The 23,941-nt window shown below is 39.1% G+C and overlaps 1 protein-coding gene across 1 annotated transcript in view; it reads left to right on the top strand.

The window, feature by feature from the left end:
* The first annotated feature begins 1,199 nt into the window (after nucleotides 1–1,199).
* LOC124165236 (RISC-loading complex subunit tarbp2-like) overlaps nucleotides 1,200–23,941 on the top strand; it is a 55,753-nt gene continuing 33,011 nt past the window's right edge. Inside the window, exons 1-4 of the mRNA XM_046542544.1 lie at nucleotides 1,200–1,303; nucleotides 1,383–1,566; nucleotides 1,638–1,767; nucleotides 10,511–10,713. Coding sequence (XP_046398500.1) covers nucleotides 1,425–1,566; nucleotides 1,638–1,767; nucleotides 10,511–10,713 — 475 coding nt within the window. The 5' untranslated portion in view covers nucleotides 1,200–1,303; nucleotides 1,383–1,424. The remainder of the gene's footprint in view (nucleotides 1,304–1,382; nucleotides 1,567–1,637; nucleotides 1,768–10,510; nucleotides 10,714–23,941) is intronic.

The following is a 23,941-nucleotide window of genomic DNA, read 5'->3' as shown; positions in this document are numbered from 1 at the left end:
TTCTACAAGCACATGAAATGCACAAGCAACAAATATCAATGACAACATGAGATGAGCAGCCTTTGCGTAATAGGAGAAAGATTCCATTACTTAAGTAAACACTCCACAGTTATAGACAAAGAGGGTGACCCAATTTTCCTTGAGGTAGATGTATCTTGCAATAGCTCTGGTACAGGGAAAACAATGCTAATCCTGAAACCATAGACCATAACAATACTTCACTAGAAATAAGCATGCAAGTTTGGATATCATTTCATGGAAGATAATTATTTAATTATGAAAGGAGGACATTATTTCGTAGGAAGTTGTTCATGATGAGTACCCATTAAGATATGCAACATATCTTGGCAGAGGAGTCTTAAAATGAAAGGTTCTTATAAGTTAATATCAATCACTTATACGAAAGAAAGTATTCCAAAAGTAGAAAACGAGAAAAGTGAAGAATATTTTATACCAATGTAGTAGAAATTAAGTTCTTACTTCAAAATGAAAGAGATTAAAGTTTTAAGAAATGTAAACATCGTAGAACACTTAATGAATGATGCTCAATTAATGACAATTAAACAGTTGAAAGGACAGAGTTGAAATAGCAAATTACATACATAACCAACAAAATGATTAGCATTAAACAAACGAAAGCATAGCACTAGCGATAAATGAGTAGTTTGAACACTAGAAAAACTGCAAGTACAATGAAAAACATATTGAAATATAAGGAATACAAGACACCATAAAATTTTGAAAACATGAGAAAAGGTTAGCTAATCACAGGTTGAAATCAAAATGGAATAATGAAGGAAACAGAATTACTCACACTTTCATCACCAAATACATTTCATACCCACGCAATTTAGCAATAACCAAGATCATTGAGACTCGTATCCTTCATCGAGCACATTCCAAAATCGTAAGGGACACTGTAAGCGATAAAAAAAAGTCTGCAGTTAACACTAATGACTATCAATAAGCCTCAATATCACGTTTGTTTACAGCGAGATTCAATATGGCAGCCCCCAGTTCGTTTCTGCTCAGAAAAACAGGCTACACCAGCGCCTCTATGTTGGGTAGGCCGTTGGACCACTGTGACTGGGCATGGACTGGGGCTCCGGAAAAATCGAATCGAAAGAGGTTTTCTATACGATATATCGCAGTTCTGTCGCCCCCTTGCCCGTACTGCCATTTGATTTCGGAACGGTTTGGCAGCACCGGCAGTACTGCCAGTGAATCTCGGAACGCGCTCGTTATCGGGGCTGGTGGTTAACTGTGTGTCGTGACAAGTGTATTGTGCTGAATAATTTAAGAGGTATGTAATAAGTCATCTCACGTGTTTATGGTTGTAGTGAATTGGTTAACTATCATGCCCTTTATTTTGTGTGTATTAGGTAGAAACACTCCCTTAGAATTGGGGCGTAAACCGGTACATCATGGCCACGGCCAAAACGCCGATGTCAACTTTGAATGAGTATATGCTGAGAAAGGGATTTACTCCTCAGTATGAGCTCATTACGGATAGTGCTGGACACGATACTTTCTTTCAGTACGTCGTGACAGCAGGAAATGTCCGAGGTATGGGCGATAATCCATTGCTTATGAAGTACTCAAACTTTTCGTTGCTATTAAAACTTGTTCTGTTTTAGAGACGGGAAGTGGACGTTCCAAGAAAGAGGCGAAGCATAATGCTGCCTTAAAGGCTTTGGAAACATTGGCCAATTCTGATAAATTAGTTCGTGCGCAGCTTCTGGTTACAAGTGGCGTTACCACAAAAGTGTAAGTGCGTTTTTTCCAACTTTTGGTTTCATTATTGTGATCATTTTTCCTTTTGTATCCGGTCCTTTTAGTGGGGATTCCGCTTGCAAGAGAAAGCCATTTTTAATTTTTTTTGTCATTACGACCTCTCTCATGCAAGCGTGATTAACCAAAGAATTCAAGTGCCATGTGGGTGAATATCACTGGGAGGTAATATTTTATCGGATGATTTCTCTGTTAGTTACCATTTCTGCTGGTTTTTATGTCGTGGAAAGTGCTCAAAAATTACTTAATGTGTTGTCAATGTACCGAGGTGCTGAAGGAACTGGATGATGTAATATTGGACTAAATGTAGTTATGTGATTGACCCCTTACCTACTGTACCTCTATTTTCTATTTGTACAAAGTTTCTATAGTTTTTAGGTTATTCCGTTATGAGTATCATAACATGCCATCGAATGGAACTCAATATCTTAGGCCTTGAGTAAGCATTTTTCATATTTTCATGAAAATGTGAAACAGTGTAGAATTTCTGTCAGCATTCTGTTCATATTTTAGTTTTTGATGCCATAAATCCATAAATTGCTGATCTTACCTTTAATTCAATTCCTTCGGCAATTTTTAGATTTATGACAGAAAGCTAGAAGACTCCCAAGCATTAATGGAGAGGTATGCTTCGAGTTGAAAATTCTCTAAACACTTCGTAATATGGCACTGTTTCTCCTGCTTAGCTTTGGATGTGGTTGATGACGAGTGGCTCAAATCACTAGAATCTGATAACCAAGGTGCAAATAAGGGTGCCAGTGCAGGAAAGGTGAGTTGAGGATCCATCCGCCTGCACTCTGATTGGAGGTGAAGGGAATGAAAGGTTTGTCCTTTTTGTGATTCCCTCGGTGACTTACACTCTTCAAGTGTCCCGAGTCCTGTATCTCTAAGGAAGGGAGAGGGGGTAGAAAAAGGAAGGTAAATGGAAAGGAAACACCTCAAGCTGTTGACTCACTAGCTGTCTCGACTTCTGCAACCTTTGTGGTTCTCTCCGCGGTGCCTAAAGTCCCGTACTGTAACCAAAACTCAAATCCCCATCACTCAGATAATATACCCCAGCCAATGCCACTGGAGGAGCAGTGTGGTGCAGAGGAATGCCAAACAACTCTTTTCAATACCTTGCCTACATACTGTGCACCATTATCAGATATCATTACTTCCGGACATCCACACTCATTAATAACGTGAGTGCAACAATATTAAGCCACATGCTGACTATTGACGGAATGCTGGTATTGCTATCGACCACCAAATGCAATAGGATGGTTTCCTATTTTTTTTATTGCCTAAATTAAAAGATGTACTATAGCGTGAAATAAGTACTCCTGGAGTACTTATTTCATGCTTTATGATTTTTTAATCTATTTTTCGCGTTTAAATGAAAAGTGAAAATTTTCAAGCATGCGAAAACGCAACATCTAATTTTGAATGCTGGGAAAAATCCATGTGACATCATTCTGATTCTGGCTGCCACCTTGGTGCAAGGCTATGAGCACTGCTACGATGCAGGCTGCTAGCAGGTAGCAGAGTAACCTGCTAGCAGATAGCGCTTGGATTAATAAGGATTATTAATACCTTATCAAACAAAGGAAACTTTCCCACCATAGGCAGTTTTAATAGTTGATTGTTAAGACATGTTTCCATGAGCTCTGTGGCTCATGCATGCATAGGTAATCTCAGACAATGTAAAACTCCTATCTACTCGTGTAGATACTAGGCCACTGTGACGTCACGTGGAGTGGATTGGCATGGGCGCCAATCTGGCCTTTTTCAAATGAGGTTAAAAATGACCATTGACATTCGTCTAAACTGGGATTTCTAAAACCAAATAATTTGTATATTATGAAGACACTAATCGTGGGTAACGAATCACAATCACTACTAGAGGTGGGTTAAACTGTTCATTTTTATGAACCGTTCACTTTGATCCTGTTCAGTAAAAAGAACAGTTCAAAATATCGGTTCATAGTGAACAGGTAGGGTCATCTGGTAGAAAATATTGTTTATCATGCGTTTAGAGTACATGAAAGCTTAGTGTGGTGTGCGATTAATAGGTTATTACAAGCTTGCCAAAGTTTGCAGATACAAACAAGTAATTTGATGTAATTTGGAGCCAAATATGTGTTTCCCACTATCATCAGTTGAGAACTCTTAAGCGACGCAGGGTAAAATATAGATTAAACCAGTTAAAAGTAAATATCTGTACGACCAACCTAAGAAAAACATAAATAGTGGATACAATGTACACATTTTATATTGTCATCATATACTCTTTTTTAGTTATAGACTTAGTTTTTGGCGCCTACGATGAAATTTTTTAACCTTTTCCCTACCGTACACGTATATATACGTGTGGACGTTTCCTGACCCGTGAGACCACGGGCGTATATATACGTGTGAGATTTTCCCGGTCAAGAAAACGAAACCCGTATATATACGTTTTCGAGCTCTCCCCCTTTCAGGACTGTCGTGGGTTTAGGTCGCATTTGTCTCGGGACCCAACGCTTAGGGGTTTAGGATTAACCCTCCGAATCCGGGAGCAGGTACCCGGACCCTTCGTCTTTTATAACCTCTCTCAGCGGTAAGGGACAGCGGTCATACAATTGTTTATAGAGTCAATTTTCGAAATAAATATTTGTTCATTTCTCAAGAAATATAAACTAAGAATTGAATTGTTTGTCTTTTGAGCAGCGTTTACAATTTTTAAACGTAATTCTACGACAAATATTAACTTATCTCGAGTTATGTATAGACATCAACATGGAAATTGTTGCTGCGTTAAATGCTTTGATAATGGCCTTAGAACTTCGTTTAAAATTTGACAATGCTCAGATAAAAATGAGGAATTATATTCAATGCCTGTAATTTACGTGCAAGCAACAATTATCCATTTGCTAAATACATATAAGCAATACATAAGTTGACCGCGAACCAATGCCGCAGGTATGGTCGTAAACCCGGAAAGGAGGGAGCACAACTACTCTTGGAGTCCGAGATAATACGGAGTCCCACCGTGGAGGGGTCGAAAAAGGTTCAGCGAGACCCTTCTTAACGAATGCCCTCCAAAAATGCTCCGTACCACGAGAAAGAAGAGTCTCTTGGGGAGCAGTACAGCAGTCAAGCTAAGACGAAAACTCCGCGGTCTCGAAAGGGTTAAGTGCGATGTGATGTGAAATGTGGATGCATCTCCAAAAATATTGTTTAAAACGCGATTCATGAACTTAAGAAACGATTAAACTCCTAGTTAGATGATGCACCTGAAAAAACAAAGTCCAAAGACTTTAATTGTTTCTTAAGTTCATGAATCGCGTTGTAAACAACATTTTTGGAGATGCATCCACATTGCACAATACAGCGCACTTAAAAAATTAAAATTTCATCGTAGGCGCCAAAAACTAAGTCCAAATATCAACTTGGTAAAGGGACCGAAAAAAATGTTTCACAATCATGTGTTCAATCGTTTCCTAAGTTCATGAATCGCGTTTTAAACAATATTTTTGGAGATGCATCCACAGATCCACAAATGTTCAAAATACGAAAGCAAAATGAACGCGATATCCCAACTGAACGCCCCGAGGAAACTAATATTTGATCTAATATTTTGAACGGTTCTAAAGAACTGATATTTTAAATATCAGTTCAAATATTAGTTATTTCGAACGGTTCGAAAGAACTAATATTTTAAATATCAGTTCAAATATTAGTTATTTCGAACGGTTCGAAAGAACTAATATTTTAAATATCAGTTCAAATATTAGTTAGAACGAACGGTTCAGTGGCTATCGGAGGGGAATAGTAGAGAAAGAAGGGGAGGGGCTCGGTTGTCTACGACGCACTTCGGCGGCCTTGGATGGCCTCCCTCGTAACCGCCATCTGTTGTACCCACAACGTACTTGCTCGAGTAAGCTGCAGTTCAAAATGCCTCTTGATGATCATACCTACTGTACCGAGTACGCCGCAATTGTGCAGTGCCAACATGAACAGTGAACAGGGTGTTTTAGAGAACGGTTCATTTTCGAACTGGTTCATTTCAGTGAACAGTTCGTTTTGGCAGTTCGGTTCTTTTTGACCCATCTCTAATCACTACCTTTCGATTTCTTTGATGAAGGAAACTACCCTATTTTCAACAAACATCAGAATGTAATGGGATCCCTGCCTAGACCTGGGCATGGGGATGATGATATCCATGGACTCTACTGTCCAATGTTTAATCATCTTCTGTGATTCCATCAAACCGGCCAGATCACTATGTTCTGACAGCTTTTACATTCCCACACGTAACGACTCATGTCATGCCTAAACCCGGGCCAGAAATAAAATTTTTGAATATTTTTCAATGTTTTGAAAATTCCATAAGTCTTCTGCTGAAATGATTAATCTGTAGTAACTGCTTTCTATTTTCTAAAGGCATTTTTCAATTTTCTAAAAGCCTCATCTTGTTCTCTCCCTCTTCCCCCCCCCCCTCTAGATGGGTGCCAGGCTTTTCTTTCTCAGCAAATCAGTCAAGAGGCCATGGCAGCAAAACGGGGAACAAATTGCCGTTGTAGCTTCCCACCCCCAACCGTTTATATAAAAAATTTCCAGTGAAATTTCTCAAAACTGGATTCATCTATATGAATGTACAACCCTGCCCTTAGTTAGAACTGAATGAGCTTGTGAATTCTTCTCTTCAAAGTAAGATGTAAATGGTTTGCTTAAATATTTCATTCCATGCACATGAGTGATGCTCACGAACATGCCTATAGAAAGAAGTGCACTGGTGTTTTATGATCCTATGGTTTTTCTTTCCAATGAGATGTGGGGCACAGGGAAGCATATTTATGGAAACTAACAATCTGCCCTATGGAAAACGTTTGATGATTAACCATCATTTTCTATTCACTTTTTGATTGTTTACTACTAATATATGTGCACCTTTAAGCACCGATTTACTTGTGTTTATTCATCACAATAATTTTCAATGGTTATTTTCTGTTTTAAAACTTCTATTTTGTTGCATGATACTTAACACACTACACCATGGGAACGATTGTGCTCTATAGCAGTTTCAATGTCCAAAATGTCATCTGTGTTCACTGATGTTCCAACGAGAGTATATTCCATTCAAGGTGGGATGTGGGCTGGGATACTTCGGAAAAATTCTTTCTTGGGTCTATTACACTTTGTCTTACTGAACGGCACATGATTGAATTTCCCTGGCTCAAGAGTTGTGTTGTTGGAAAATGCCCGGTTGTATGAGAATATTATGAGGACAAAATTTTGGAAGATGAATGAGTTTCAAATAGTTCCTGAGCTGGCCGCAATCAGACGCTAATGAGCTAAGCCGAAAGTCATTGTTAGACACCTTTTGGGCTAATAGGTGATTCATGCAGCAGTTGACCTCCAGAAACTGGGAACTTTGAAGCAGGTAGGCTGAAAAAGGTCAGTGGGTGAGAAAAGGGAGGGCGCGAAACACGTTTCTATTGTTCTCGTGTAACTTCATATTTTTTGGAGGGAGAAAGAGGGAAGGGTGAAACACGATTCTATTATTCTCTTATAACTGGATATTTTCTTTTGAAGCTTTTCATTTATGGTCTTCGTGATGCGAACCCTGCGCGAGCTGGGACCTTTTCACCTTTTGTTTGATATCGAAGAGGAGGAAAGCATCGGAGGAGTGGCCGAGGGCTATTGAATGGAGGGGGTAGCGGATTTTGGGAATTGTGCTATGTAGTTACTATCCCATGGCACTGAGGTTCTCCTGGTGGGGAAAGCGGGGATTTTTGGATTTTTTCACCCAATCATTTTTGGCTCCCCGCGTCGAACTCTTTTCACCGCTGTAATCTACGAATTTGATGTAGTTCGTCAACTAGTCTATAACGGCACTGCATGCACTAAACGTTGAGTTCTTTACAATTTTCTAAGTCAACTACCAACGACAGTGTAGGCCGCAAAATTCAGAGTATTCGAAGTATTAGAGGTTTTCGAGTATTCGCGGATACTATTCGCACATCTCTACTTTTACTGCCACCGTTGGTAGAGCGGAAACTGCCAGGGGCTGATTTATCGGCCTAAATAATTTCACTTTTTTTTTCGTGATTGTGGCCTTTTCAACGGCTGTAATTTATGCAAACCCCCATGATCTATCTATAGATATAAGATATAAGTATATCTTAAGAATTGGGGAAAAAATCAAGTATTAAATATAATTAAGTAGCTGAAAAATTTTTAAATGTGAAATGTTGCTAACTCCAGAAAATAGCCTTGGCAGTCTTCATACATCCCACATCCTGAAATGGGCTGGCAGTGAAAGGGTTAGGGTGCCTTCACAGTTCGGCGTTGCGTTGACGCCGCAGCTAGCGAGCCTATCAGAGCCTGTCTTTGAGAATTGATGACGTCACGTCTCCAGCTCGCTGCATCGTCGCAGAAAAACTGAACCTGTCGGATTTTCTCTGCGTGAAGGCGGCAGTACGCCGGCGATTTCGAATTGGTGTTTGTCTATGGGAAGCTTAGGTATACAAATATGCAAGATTAGCTCCAATGGGAGTGACAAATGCTGTTTATTTCATTATTTACTATTATTTTGAAGTGTTAAGCATAGATATTTCGTATCTTTCCTAAATATAGGATAAATGTTAACCCTAAATTATATTACAATCACTGAGGAGCGTAGATTAGCATAAATCATACCCGTCAATTGTATCACAAGCTAAATACGGCTTGAGAGCTCCTTGTTGGTGACTACGGTCGTTTAAATTCCAATTGATATCTAATAATTGTGCCCCCATGATCTACTCAGTTAGAGCTATTTAGATAACATGACTAGGGGAATCTATTTGAACAACAGTTATCATTAATAAATATTCCTGATAACATTCCAAGTTACTCATGTTCACTGAGTGTATGTAAATAGCTATTTTTCGAATATTGCAAGTTGGGAAATAAAATTTAAAGATCATAATAATGCATAGGCAAGGGCCATCATTACATGCATGATTATTGACATTATGGTCGCCATATTAACTTCAAATGCTATTTATAGTTGCGAAGAATATTTTAAGAAATGAAATTGCATAAAAATACACAAAACAACATATGTATAGTGTGTTTTGCTCGAAATCATAAGATGATATGCTCCCATGCCGATTTTTAGGAGCCAATGCATTTTGCCTTTCATTTGTTTTCGCAACGCAGAACTGTGATGGGCTCCAACTTGCTGCGATGAGTTAGCTCTGCCCCCAAGTATGCAACGCCGAGCTATGAAGGCACCCTTAAGGGTGGGAAATATGTGTAGTGGGAGAAATCCACAGACAAACCTGGATCCCCCCCCCTATTTCCGTTTGAGCACTTTAGCCTGTAAAGCTACCGAGGCATCATTCGTCCCTATTAGCGATGTGCAAGGAGTGCTTGTTGATCTCGACTCGAGTTGAAAACTACTCAGGAGTATCGAGTCGAGTCGAGTTTGGTCATCTCTGGATCTGGCAATATGATAATATATATGCGACAACATATTCTAATTTTCAAATCCCTTTGTGAATTTTCTGTCCTGAATGCTTAGCTTGATGTAAAAAGTGAAAGATTATGAGGAATGTTGATGGTAATTGCGTCTGTATTAGGAAATGAATGAAAATTAAAGAGTCTTGAAAAGTTCCATAAGCACTATGGGAATGAATTAACCTATGGTAATATGTGGTGAATTTAATTAATATTTATATGTATATGTAGCCGAACTGCCAGAAACAGCCCTGAGTAAAAGCATTTGCACCATTGTGATAATGCTTCATGATAGCGCTTCCTGTCGGCAGATTTTTGAACTTACTGGCATCGACAACACTGTAACCGAAACTACTCGACTCGACTCAACATTCGTAATGCCACTCCAATCGAGTCAGGTCAAATGCCAGTCGAATTTTCGAGTACTCACACATCCCTAATCCCTATGGATATTTGTGGACATAACTGGACAAGGTGGTAGTGTCCACACCTTGTGCGGTAGTGTCCGCAAATATCCAGTGGGAGGGATGATGCCTCGGTGGCTTAGTTGGCTAAAGCATTTGACCAGAGATTGGGGCATCCAGGTTCAAATCCCGGTCAAGGCAAATGATTTTTTTCTCTGTGAATTTTTCGTACAATTTGTGCTTTGCAAGTGACTCCTGTAAAGTTATCTCCGTGGCTACTCCCAGGATACTTCTACATCTACATAATACCCTGCAAGCCGCCTGAAAGACGTGTGGCAGGGGGTGTTAGGACACCAGCCATATACACATAAAAAATGAAGTGCTCTAACGAAGATGGAACTAGCATTTATTGAAGTCCTTTATGGTTCGGGGAAAAAACGAATTCCCATATCTATCCATTCGGCAAAACATCTCTCTTAATTTATCGCTTCTATCGGACCTAGAAATATAGTGTGGCTCTAATATTATGTTCTCTGTGTCACTCTTAAAGATATCCATTCTCAATTGTTCAAGCAAACTAAGCCTAGTGCGTGCAGCCTCCCAAGTCTCAAGCGGTTCCCAGCCTAATTCGCTTAAACCATATATGCGTAGTTTTTGAGGTAGGTTTTGCAAGAAGGTTTTGTCTGATTGTTCTGCAAGGGTTGTGGAAAGCAATTTGTTGTCAAGCAAGAAAGAAGAGTCATCATATCGTATCATTGAACTGTCGTGATTGAAAAGTTCCACAAGCTGGAGTGAATTACTGTTTTGATATGTTCTTTGTGGTGATGGGTGTGCATGTGTTGCAGGGCACTTGATAAGGATGACGCTGCGTCTGTGGCTGTCTCCCCGTATGCTGAGCAGGTGACGGAGAATTCTGTTGGTGCGCTGGCAGAGCTGTGTGCGCAACAGAACCTCAAAGAACCAGAGTACCAACTGGTGGCTGAGTCTGGTCCTGCGCATTCGAAAACATTTGTCATTCTCTGCCAGGTGCTTACGCTAAGGGAGCAGGGTGAGTAGCCATTGTTTATTGTCATCATCATGATGACAATCTATGATGCATTTTCAAGGGATTTGAAATGAACTTGACTTGAATCGAACATAAGGGATGTCAGGGAGTCTTAAGGCCGGATAACAGAAAAAATTAGCAAAAACAAGATTCATCAGTGAATGAAAAATTTGCTAAATGGTGTACGTATAAAAAAACTAGTGCGTACTGGATGCTATCTGTCATACCTCAGAAGAACTAGCAGCGAATTGCCGCACACTATGTTGAAATGGAGTCAAGTAGTTGTTAATGGCTTGTCTTTCTTTTTATTTTGGGTCCTTTGATTTTATTCATTATGTTATTTTTCTTTCCAAGATGTCTTCTTTCATGATTCAGTGATTGAGTTCATGTAGCATGGATGTAAAATGATTGAAATAAATGTCTACGACACTGACGAGAGGGAGACAATGGCACAGCATTCAGTCAACGTGGGTCTGTTAATGAAGTGAGAATAAAGCGTTAGTTTTCCCGAAATTTCCCGACTTATTTTCTGTGCAACTCTTCCTATCCTTCTGTGATGGATGATGACAATGATGAGAGAGTCACGGCAACTTACAAATGCTTGGGACAGAATGCATTCTGGATGAATGACATTAATGGTGAATAAATCTGTTACCTATTTGTAAACACTGCAACTCATGATATTACCTTATAAGCGTGTGTAAGAGGCGCACACGTGTAAGAGGCGCACCCCTATTTTGAGGATCAAAGCTATAAAGAAAAAAATTACGGCATTTTTTTATCCTATCGTGCGGTGTTGCAGACGTATGCCTGGAATTTCGACAGTTATCGAAATTTCCTCTTTCAGTACTGTTTGAAAGAGGAAATTTTGATAACTGCGGCGGTAATAGCGGCATAAGAGGGAGTAGAAAAAGTTCCGATCCTCTCTTCGCATACGCCATCGCTCTACGTTGCTTGTCCTACTCATAACCAATTTTGTTTAAAAGCTCTCACAGGAGTATTGCAATAGAATTGCAGCCGTGGAAAATTTTAAGGCAAAACGCGACAGGCAGATAGCATGAACATTCCCAAGAGATTGGACAACAATCGGGGCAATCTCAGCGCCTTAGGATAATAACCACCTCATATATTTAAGGCCCCTTGCACACAGACCGATTTTGGACGGCCGGTAAAATATCGGCCGTCCACATTCCAATAGTGAACAATGGGAGAGCATTGGAGCTTGCACACGTACCGAACACGCGCCGGCACCGGCTAAATGCCGGTTAGCTGCCGGCCATTGTCACTGTGGATCGCTGTCGCCGGCTCAAAAACATAGCAACTTATCGTTTGACCGGTTAAAATCCGGCGTGTGTGCAAGCATGGCTTCGCCGGTAAAATATCTGCCGATATTTTTTACCGGCCATCCAAAATCGGTGTGTGTGCAAGGGGACTTTTTTCCTTTCCTGAACTCCACAGGAAAATAGGAAATTATCAAGTTACAGTCAATGGAAACGCATTTCATCCCTACCCCATCTCACCAACTGACCTTTTTCGGTCTACCAGGTTCAATTCTCCGAGTTTCTGGAGGTCAAATGCTAGGTGAGTCACCAACTGAGCTCGAAAATATATCTCGATATCTTTCAGCAATTGTATGACACGCACGAGGTTCTAAAAAGAATTAGACCTAACGCGACGTATATCTGACAGCATTTAAGTTTTTTGAGCTCTAATTGATTGACACAAAGATTTATAGCTAAAACAAGGCTACTAATATTCAACTTAGTCCTAACAGCACAATTTCGGAAGAAACAAGCGTAGCATAAGCGCATTCAAATGAGACGAGACGGACTGGAAACTTCAGGCAACGCAAACTGCGTATATCACATTGCTGCGCCTTCGCCCCTTTGCTTTGAAGACAATGACGTCACATGCAAGATCGGACGTGTTCTTCCCTTGCTCCTTCGCTCGTAGCCTCGTAGCTTGAAATATGGAGGGGAGGGTGCGCGCTCCTTCCCCTCGACCTCTCCGTCAGCGCTAATCCAACAATGAACACACTCGTTCGAATTTTTTAAACCGCAGGTTTTGACACCAATATAATTTTCAGTTGCAAAAATCCTCATATTAGCGTCTGAAGATAATTTTTGAAAAATCAGGTGCTCAGCGCAATGGAAATTTCTCGGCAAGACAGATGTTGACTATTAACCAGGTATGTCCTTCAAAACTACGCGTTTCTCTACGTTTGATAAGCGATTACTATATGCAGTATAAATGCCGCGGTATGCCCACTCGTGGCAGTAAATTTAGCGTGCGCTCCGGAGCGAAGCACCCCGCGCGATCTTTTCAATGTTCACCTCTGGGATACCGACATGACGGCGCGATGCTTACTAGAAATTCAAACAGGAGCATTTTAAAAATACGTCACTATGGGAGAAACTCCCCTACCTGCTGCTTGTTTTTGACCCAGGGTTTCGGATGACTGACTCATGCTAAAAACCAAGGCCACTCAGTTCCCCTTGGACTTGGGACCGGGGAAGGGGAGGGGGGGAAGATAAGAAGTTTGTGTAAGAGGCGCACCCCCATTTTTGGCTGCAATGTCTGGGAAAAAAGGTGCGCCTCTTACACGCGTTTATACGGTATTTTGTTCGGAACGTACGTTGGCATCAGTGGAAATGATGAATCGTTGTGTGAAGGGACAAGTGATTAGAATAACCCGTTCAAATTCATAACATGTATGATTAAAAGTTATTAAAAAAGATTCAGAACATTTGAAAAAGTTCTTCCTCTGTAAATTGTGAAGGTAGAAGTTGTGAAAGTAATCTGGATGGGACTACCTGTAAATGGAAGAAAAATGGCACAATATTTTTACAATAAAACTAGAACATCAGTATTTTGCACCTCGATATTTTTCAATGAGCACCTGTCGCAAATTCCATATCATTTTCATGACCACGGACATGAACTTATTGGTAATAATCAAATCCTCCGAAAGGAGTTATCCCACAACGGCAAGTTACTGTAAATAGTAACCGATTGTGAATTTGAACTGTTTAATTTAGTGTTAGTAGTCGCAGCTAATCTTATAAGTGTGGAGAATGGGAGTAATTTGGGAAAAACTAGCACTGTCTGCACTTGAAACAACTGGCTATTTCGCTCGTGGATTTTCTAAAAAATATATGAACCCTTGATTGGAAAAGAGTGCTTTCACTTGCAGAAACGGCATCTGAAGAACAGTATTTGAAAGAAAATGCTGATTCTTACTGCTGCAAAATGAGTGTATGTCAACGTCAGGAGAATTCATCTTCATGATTGTTGGAGCTCAATGAATGAAAAGTAGGTTAATCATTTTTCAAGAAGGAAAATAAACAACTGTCATTCATGTGCCACGCATGATTCTGAGGCTGGCGAAATCCAGGATTTTTTTAGGACCCGGATCTCGGGATATTTTCGGATCCAAATGCATTTTCAATTGTCTGCTATGAAACGAAGTAGTTATTCAAGTTTCTTCTGGGTACATACAATCAAAGGAATGCTATTTAGATTTACATACACATTTAAATATTTTTACCGATAAAAAATCATTTTTATAAGCTTTCAGATCATTTTTAAAAATGATAAAATTTTTACACGCTCAGGACGTAAACCGTTATGCTTGCGTTTGGAAATGAAAATAGGTTCAATCTTCAGAAACTTTTGAAAGAAACCTTTGACTTAATTTTGATATTCCTCACATAAGTTTCCCCTGAATTTTGTCACTTTCTCATCACATACTGACTTGTGTTCCACCCTCAAATGCTTCAGTTGCGTTGAGGTGGATTTTGCACTCCCTAACGACAGTTTCACGTCACCGTGCACGCTTATGGGTCTCTTATTGTCAATAAAAATGTTTCTACACAATGAAAGACATTTTTATCGGTATATCATGAAATAGGGTAGTTTCCTTTGTCAAAGAAAACAAAAGGCATTGATTGCGATTCGTTACCCACCATTAGTGTATTCGTAATATACAAAGTATTTGGTTTTAGAAATCCCAGTTTTGACGAATGGCAATTGTCAATTTTAACCTCATTTCAAAAAGGCCAGATTGGCGCCCATATGATGCCACTCCACGTGACGTCACAGGGACCTAGGGCCATATTCCAGAACGTCACTCGAGTGTTGATTTCCCTCACTCGTCACTCCAACTGCACTCGGTCGCTACTTTGGTATTCCAAGATGTCACTCGAGTGACGTTGCTCCCTCGGACTGCCCTCGGAAACGAGTGACCTGTGTTGGACACTCCGAGTGATCACTCAAATGGAGTGAGCAAAATTCAAGATGTCTGCCGTTAGCACCTCGCATATTTAAAGCGGAATATTGGGAGTAAAACGATATCCACCAACAAAATTTCATTCCAGTGATTTAAATAAAGCATGATTAAACAAATATAATTTAGTTTAGCGGCGTCAGCCGTTTTAATTAAGTTCAACTAACGTTCCTTCCGATACCCCATGGTGTCCACGGGTCCGTGATTTGGCATAATTTATAATCAGATAATAATTACTGATTTTATGAATGGAAATCTATGTGATATAGTAAATATATAATCCGGAAATACTAATCCAAATTTTGATACCATTTTACTTATGTTATCGTCTCATATTCGAAATAAATCGGAAACATTACGGAGACCTTACTGACTGGTTTTGATTCGGCTTGGGTTAAGATTTTTAAATCAACTTACAATGACCATATAAACCTCTGTTAATAAAGTATGATGATATGAAAGTAATATAAAAGTATTTTGACCCCCTGCATGACATGTAATGCATCATTAATATTCCCCGAAGAAACATATTTTCAATTAACTTCTCGCGTCGAGGTTCAAATTTACCGCTCTTCACTGCCGCGAGTCTTCTATTAAAGTTTTGCTATTGTTTTCGTCAAGTAAACAGATCGTCGAACAGCCCAAGAGGAATCACATTTATCTTAAAATACGTTTACATAAAGTATCCTCAAAGACTTTCAGCTTTAAGGAATGTATTAAAATGTTACAGGTAATCATGAACTAAACTTTGTCAGTGTAAAATGAGCAGGTAATATGAATTCGTTCCAAATTGGCGTTTCTGTCATAGGAAGTTAGCTTGTCGACAAATTTTGAGTTCTCAATTCACTATTTCAAGTAATATAAGTGCATACAGAAGGACTGATTGCAGCTTAATCAACAGTGTTTGTGGTAATGTGATCGTGTGTTACTGAATATATTTTTGTGCAATGAAGCAATAGTTACTAAGTTTTTGTGTACTTGTGGCTAATATTTTCAAGTTTTGGACTAGTTTTAGGTTTCACGTTACTTTCTTTCGTGTCATCAAGGTTTCAAAATGTAGTGATTATGATTACTGCTATTGTAACATACTGTGTGTAGCATTTGTCAGTGGACCTTCGAATATGCATTCCTTTTCTGATAGGAATTATCGTTTTATAATACTCATGAATTGGTTTATAAATTGAGATAAATCATCGATGTGAAGAGAAGAATTTTGATGTTACAGGATAGTGTTTCTTTTCCTTGTTCTTTGCTCCTATTGGATCATAAATGTATACAATTTGTGTATCGTAGCATACAACGAGGAAACCTTATTAATTTTCAATGTCCATTGGGTATATGTGAACGAAAGTTGGATGGGTAAAAAGTTGGTTGGATCTCCACGATTTCGACGATTATTTGCAAGTTAATGGTAACGAAGCTCTTCCTCTTGAAAGTAGGCGAATAAGGGATCTTAATAACCATATGTAAATGTTCAACGACAGAAGTCCGCGCAAGATGTAGATTTCCTAAAAAAATGGTCAGAGTTTTCATCATCCCCATAGCTTCGACCCCACACCTTAGCATTCTTTAACTGCCAGTGCCAGTAGCAATTCAGACATTAGTGTTTCTACGATTTGTAGCCATTTGTTGTTTTTAACGTTGGTAAAATTATTAATTGCTGGATACCACATTATGTTTGGTGGTGCATATGGCGTTAAAAATCTAGAAGAATTTTAATTCACTTCACATGTCTTGTCCTAGGTTGTTTGTGGTGATTTATTCAGAATTATTCTACCAAAAAGATCAAAGTTTGTTAAGGTTAGTTTTTTTAAAGGGTACCTATTTAAATACACAGGATATTTTCACTTATTCAGTAGACTTGAATCTATTGTGATATAATATAACCAGGTTATAGCATGCAGCTCACCCACCCTCTCATCCACTGGGTAGGTATGCCAGTTGGTTATTGAGAGTACAATTGACATTTACACAAATTTCACATTTTCCTAAGTATGTACTAAATGTTCAGGAAAGCATTTAGAGTACCATTTTCTCTTTCACACCTTTTTTGATTATTTGAAACCTACATTGCTGTCTATGACGCTCCCTATAGTTCATATGAATTTGAAAATATATGCTCCAATTTATGTGTGTGTTACACTCACCAGTCTAAAATGATTTGTAAAACTTCCTGCTAGTAAGCATTGAGCGTAGTAATACACCTATGATTTTGCCTACCTTTACTTTCAGATGTTCTGCTGAATAGAAATGTTTAATTTTTAAGTGTTCAGGGATTTTAACAGAGAAAAACATAGGAAAGCCAGAAATGAGTCAGAATTGGAATATAAAACCACTCACTTTATCAAGTTATATTACTGAAAGAAAATATATGACCTATTTTTGCAATTTTTGAACTAACTTCTTAATATGGATATTCCACTTCAATTATTAAGCCTGCAAACTTCATGTCATGTATTTATTCCATTTGAATATCTTTAAAATAAAGTTATGTACGAGGAATTTCTCTTTTTTTAAATATGGATAGTAGGGTATTATCTCATTAATTGATCTTATTATGGTTAGATTATTGTGCCAGAAGCTGTGAAGATTTGCTTAGATTATTTTATAAGAAATGGTACCTTATGGCCCATTGATAACAATGTATATAATACAATGTTTTCACTTTTCAAAGCTGTTGAGGTAATCACTCATCTACAAAAGAAATGTGAATGGACCTGGGTTGCTAATTGAGGATTGCCATATCCATGAAATTCTTTTTGAAAATTGCGGACTGAAGTACATGTGATTGTCAGTGACCTTTGGAAAAATATTTCTTCAATCCTCGATTAAACTTAAGCTGATCGCATAATTTTAATAGATGATATAGGCCCCGAGTCATTAATCTATGCAGTTGATCAACATTTTATAGCACAATTATGTATATTTTGTTTATTGGTTTCTTTGAAGAAATATTTTATAGTGAATAATAGCCATTTTAACATCCACCCTGATGGTTCACTATCTCCAATTTAGAAAAAGAAATTATGTAAAGAATTCAGTTAACCATGTTTCTTCCATTGTACTAATGATTGCTCCATTAAATATGACTGCATCAATATATTTTGTCCTCATTATTGAGCATAGATAGCTGATACTAAGCAGAGTCGTCTGCTGCCCTGGTTAAACGTCAAAGAGATTATAAAGGATTAACGTTGAGGAAGATGGTATAGGTGTGGCTAGGATGAACAAAAATAGTACATGGTTAGCAATTTATTGGTCCATTTTGTTGGATTACATGTGTGACTGTACTAGCATGAGCAAAAGTGCACTTCAAGCATTATGGTAGCTAAAGAATGTATGATATGTACTTAGATTTGTAAGACATGGGTTTGTATATTCCTCAAATCTTAGCCATAGCTCATGGTTGTTGAATTAATATTTACTCAGCTAACTCAAATTACCCATGAGTCTTTTGACAATCAATAATGATCATGCCTATCGTCAATAATGCTAATTTTCTGCATGGCTTATTTCTTTTCTGTGCTTTTAACATTTAAACTGCTTGGTTAACTATTATTATCACTTTAAATAGAACATGAGTATTATGCTCACAAGAGTGCAGTTAGTTTGGTCTCCATAATTGGAGGGGCTGGCTGTGCATTTTTGTAAATCATAGACAAGATTTCTGATTCAATAAGTAGTTTGGAAAATCTAGTTATTTCTCTTTATTTAAACTAGATTTTGCAATCAACATACTGAGTATAATCATCGGTATTGAATTGAAATAACATACATAAACAAATCTAAAAGAGTATAAAATTATAACTGGAGGCAAAATGAACATTTCTTAAGAGAGACAATTTATTTTAAAATATCAGATATTGTTTTTATATAATACATTTTTTTGGCTGAGGTATTACCGGTCGTGGAAGGTGGTAAATCATGTTCTGACTAGTTCTGAAAGGTTCTTTGGCTAGTGGCTGAGTGCAGGGTGGCAGTGATGCTGGTAAGAGGTTGGTTGAAGGTGTATCAGTAGGTATTTTGTTAGCTGTAGATGATGTTGATGAATTGAGAATGGTAGTTGTGGTATTTTAAAGGGATGGAGCTCCTTTTTCATTAGCTTCATCATTAACTATGGCTCTCTTTGTGGGTGGGTGGATGGAGGTAATGGTTGGTGGGTAGTGTTCAGAGTTTTTAGCTTTGGTTGGTGGCTGAAGTAGAGTGCAGGGTGGCAGTGATGCTGGTAAGAGTACTGATGAAGGTGTATCAGTATTTTGTTAGCTGTAGACGATGTTGATGAATTGAGAATGGTAGTTGTGGTATTTTAAAGGGATGGAGCTCCTTTTTTGATGCCAGCCATTGTATGAAAGTCAGCTCACAAGTGAATGCAATGCAAAATATTAATCAAATAAAATAATTAACAACTTTTGAGAAAAGAACTTTAAGACTAAAAATATGATAATGCAATTTGAGTATTGCATCTCACTACTAATATCATTATGTACATCAACAGGGGCGGATCTAGGATTTCTTTCTGGGGGAGGGGGTCACAACCAAGGCTGTGTCCAGGATTTTGTTCTGGGGAGGGGGGCACAAGGATATCTCACAAAACAAAATGAACACAATGATAATGGGACCGTATTAAAATCTTCCTTATTTTTTAAGGGCCTGGGGGAGGGGGGCGTGAGCCCCCACTCGAATGAGTACATCCACCTATGTACCTATATCAACTATATTATCACTATCCCCTGTATTTGGGATGTGGTATGAAATGCATGGCACTGCTATCTCCAGCAAGGGATCAGTAGTCGGGGGATTGGAGTAAGGCCCTCCACAAGTGCCCATTCTCTCCTGCGTCTACTTTGCTAAAGTGGCCTTCCTTCGAGCTGTTATATTCTCCCATGCTTTTATTTTGGCTGGCAGACATCACGCTAAGGCAAAAACGAAAATCAATCCAATGGACATTCTTGTTATAATGTATTTAGGACCATACAATAAGAAAGGAAAACGAATGTTTCATATATCATTATTTACACCCCATCACTTGCATATTAACTTAAGTGAGTGTTCAGTATGCATTATTCATCAATATAATAATGTTAAACTGATCGTAACGTAGTTCATCCATCCGCTTTTCATAAATACATCTCCCAAGACTTAATTTATATTTTTTCTTTTCGTCTCGGCTATTGGAATCGATTATATAACATTTACAAACATACCCCATGAACGCAACTGTGCGCATTAAATTCCTCTGCTAGCTTCATCCAGCTTTTGTTTTTGCTGCTGATGTTTGCGTATCAATTTTGTTATTTTCTAACATTGATTTATATTTGAAAAGAAATGACGAAAACCTAGCCCTGTTGGACATTTTTATTTACAATCAGATTTGCCGCTGATTATTATCGTTCGTCATTTTTGTTGTGTAAACACGTCATAGTAACTAGCAATCCCCAGTTACTTGTATCGATACTGACCCTCAAATGAGTGGAGTGTGAGTGTGTTCTTGGAATACCGATCAACAATCACACTCATTCTGAGAATGAGTGGTCACTCGAATGAGTACGAGTGATCACTCGGAGCGAGTGACGTTCTGGAATATGGCCCCTAGTTTCTATATGAGTAGTCATGATTCATCATCAGCCTTCAATTTCTGATACAATTTCCAATTCAGAATTTCCAATGTTGACCAAAGGGTTCCTGGGCTTCCATAACCTGATAAAATATGTATTATTACCAGGGTTCCCACTCAACCGTGAAAACCTTAAAACCGTGAATTAGCCGTGAATTTCCTCTACCGTGAAAAAACCGGGAAATAGCCGTGAATTTCGTCTTAAAACCTTAAAAATCTCTCAATCTTGACAATAATACCTTCCCAGAAATTTTCATCTTCGTTCGTGGCTAGCACACTTCTATTCATTGTGGCGAGCTTCGTCGCATGCGGTCGCGTGGGTCAGAAAAGCGTGGGAACGAATGTTGCCTGAAGAAAAAAACATCTTTCCCCAGCGCAGGCCTTTTCTCTCCCCCTCCTGAAATATGACACCACTTCTCATCAGCTTGTTTACTTTCCTCAAATGGCTTGGTTTCCCCTCCCTCGGTCACTGCTTAGTCCCCCTTCCACCCAATTCCCCCCTTCGCCTTCCCACTGGCTGCAGCGACCACTTTCGAAACTAAATCTAGATGGCCATTGTGTCGAAAAATTTGAACGTTTATTCAACACCCTCAATCCTATGACTGGAAGACCGCTAGCCTTGACAACCTGCCATGCGCTGTGGACACTACGCTCCCTGCGTTTGAACCGGGTGACAGCGAGCTTTCGGCGTGACGTTACTAATTCTCGCGCATTGCGGCCCTGAAAACGAGAGAAGATTTCCGCTTATGGCAACACAGCATTACACGATTGCCGCATGCGTCGACCAGGAACTTGCCAGTTTTACGTCGCAACCGGAAAGTTTGTGTGGAGTTATTTACTGTCGGTGGTGATCCAGTTCCTCCGCTTTGTGCTATCTAAGGTAATGCTGTTTGTTTGTGTCGTTAAAGCCTCAATGCCGTCGCGATATAAACTGCTACATAGTCTCACGAATACAAGGATCAAGAACTTTGCTATTTCCTTGATCCTTGTATTCGTGATATTATGGATTTCCACCAAGTTACGCCCTCTACGATTAATTATGCTACATAGTCGTTCCATTTTTCCCAGAGCAACGGTAAGAAGGGAACATGATTTGCCTCTGATTAGAGAGATCGATTCAGTTTTGGTTTCAGAGTATTACAACAGCAGAGAAAAGAAGTCATTACACTGCCGCTTTCAAAAGAAAGTTATACGGTGGAACCTCGATCTATCGTTCCCGCATTGATCGTTCGCCGTTTCTGGTCCCAAATAAAGTTCCTTATAGACAATTTAATTTTTTACCGCATCTATCGTTCCCCGAAGTATCGTTTCTCGCATTGATCGTTTGAAGATCGCGGTTCCGACGCAGAATTTTCCCGCATCCATCATTTGACGAAAATGAGACGAAATAAATACAATGTGTCATTTATGGCTAATAACGACAAGCACGTAGTTGGAATCCTCTCCAAGAGATGGAACTACCATTGGGAGAAGCTCAGTGCCGTGGGAAAGTAACATTAGCGCATTTCCCAAGAACCTTTATCCCCCTCCATTCACCATTCGCCTCCCCCCTTCTGACGCTTTTCTCTTCTTCAAAATAAAAACAGGTCCCAGCTCGCGCAGGGATCTTATTACGAAGACTTTAGCTTCGAAAAAAATATCGAGTTACACGAGAACAATAGAAACGTGTTTCGCGCTCCCCCCTCTTCTCACCAACTGACCTTTTTCAGCCTAAAGTTCCCAGTTTATGGAGGTCAACTGCTGCATGAATCACCTATTAGCCCAAAAGGTATCTAACAATGATATTCAGTAATTGCTATTATGCTTTTATTAGATTGAAATGTTAGTAATTTGCACGTTAAAAAAAAACGAGACCACACATGACGTATTTTAAGCAAGGAAATAGATGGAAAAATACGATGGTGATTTTTGGCGAAACGCGATATCCTCGTAGCTGAGCTTACGGCAGTTAATTCGGCATTTTGTTCCGAAAACATGATACCAGGTTGTTATCAGTTATCAATTTACGAGCTATACTACTACAAGTAGTCTCACTTGTCAGAGTTACTGACGAAGGGATATCTTCTCAGGATTTTTGTTTCTCCCTACTAACAATCCGAATTCATCTGATCATCTTGCTCTACGCTAATTAGAAAAGAATGGGCATCTTTAGGGTAAAAAATTTCATGGCGCAGTCATATGGTCACGCTTCGCCCTCTGCAGTGTGCTCTGGCGATACGTGAGTTCCGAACTTCACCTCGTACGAGTGGTTCCCTACTTTCCGGGGTGGCTGGACTTTGAACCACCGAGTGTTTTCCATGTGAGTTTAATAGAGTCATTTTCACTAGTTTAATTTTAGTCGTCTTCCGACCATGGCCCCTCCGAAGAAACTATTGAGAACTTTAAGAGATGGACTGAAAATAATTGAACATGAAGAAAAGAATCCGGGCTAGATGCACGTGAATATTGCAGGGCGCCTTGGGTTGTCCGCTAGCACATGACGGTAGGGGTGGGGGTAGAGTGAGCTACCTGGAGAAAACAAGTAGAGATATGAAGGCGAAGATCCAGGTGGGCGTGCCGCTGACGATTAACGCAACATTGTTCACGCTTTACACACTACCTCAATTGTATTAAAAATATATTCATTAGACAGGAACAATTCAAGTAATTGACTATTTTTGGCCTTCGTGATCCATCTCACAACCAGTCACTGCACCGGCGAATGCGGTTGTTTTAGGCACAACATGCACATTGCTCTCGTGAATAGGTGTACTGGAAATGGTGTTTGATGGATAAGAATTTTTATATCTGACTGAAATCCATAATAGCAGTGTAAATGCCGTGTGTCTTGATAAAGTACTACTATTCCTGTTATTATCTAAAATATTGTTTTGAAACCTTAAATGAATTTCTTAATTACTCGCCAAAATCCTGCGTTTCCTGGGACATAGGCAATCCAGCAAAAAAAATGAAGCATTGATCGTTTTTCCGCATTCATTTTATAATCGTATCGTTATTAATAAAGAAAAATTGTCCCCTAGTGGAGTTCCAAAAAAGGAGGGTAGTCTTAGAATCGTGTTCGTCTTAGATTCGTGCTAATACGGTGTATGAAATTGTTTTTCGATTTATTATGTTCTATTAACAATTTTCATAAAATATTTTCCGCTGAATAAGAAAGAATCAATTTATTATATTCTATAAACAATTTAAATAAAATATTTTCCGTTAAATAAGAAATATTGGGGTGGGGGAAATTCGGTTACTTTGCAGTAATAACAACGTGCGCAAAAAACAATTTCTCAGCGAGGAATTAAAAAAGTACCTCGAGTGTCCGGACGGAAGAAGGTCCGAAG

The sequence above is a fragment of the Ischnura elegans genome, chromosome 9, assembly GCF_921293095.1.
Source record: "Ischnura elegans chromosome 9, ioIscEleg1.1, whole genome shotgun sequence".
In the NCBI taxonomy this organism is placed as follows: Eukaryota; Metazoa; Arthropoda; class Insecta; order Odonata; family Coenagrionidae; genus Ischnura; species Ischnura elegans.
This window is presented reverse-complemented; position numbering and strand designations above follow the sequence as displayed.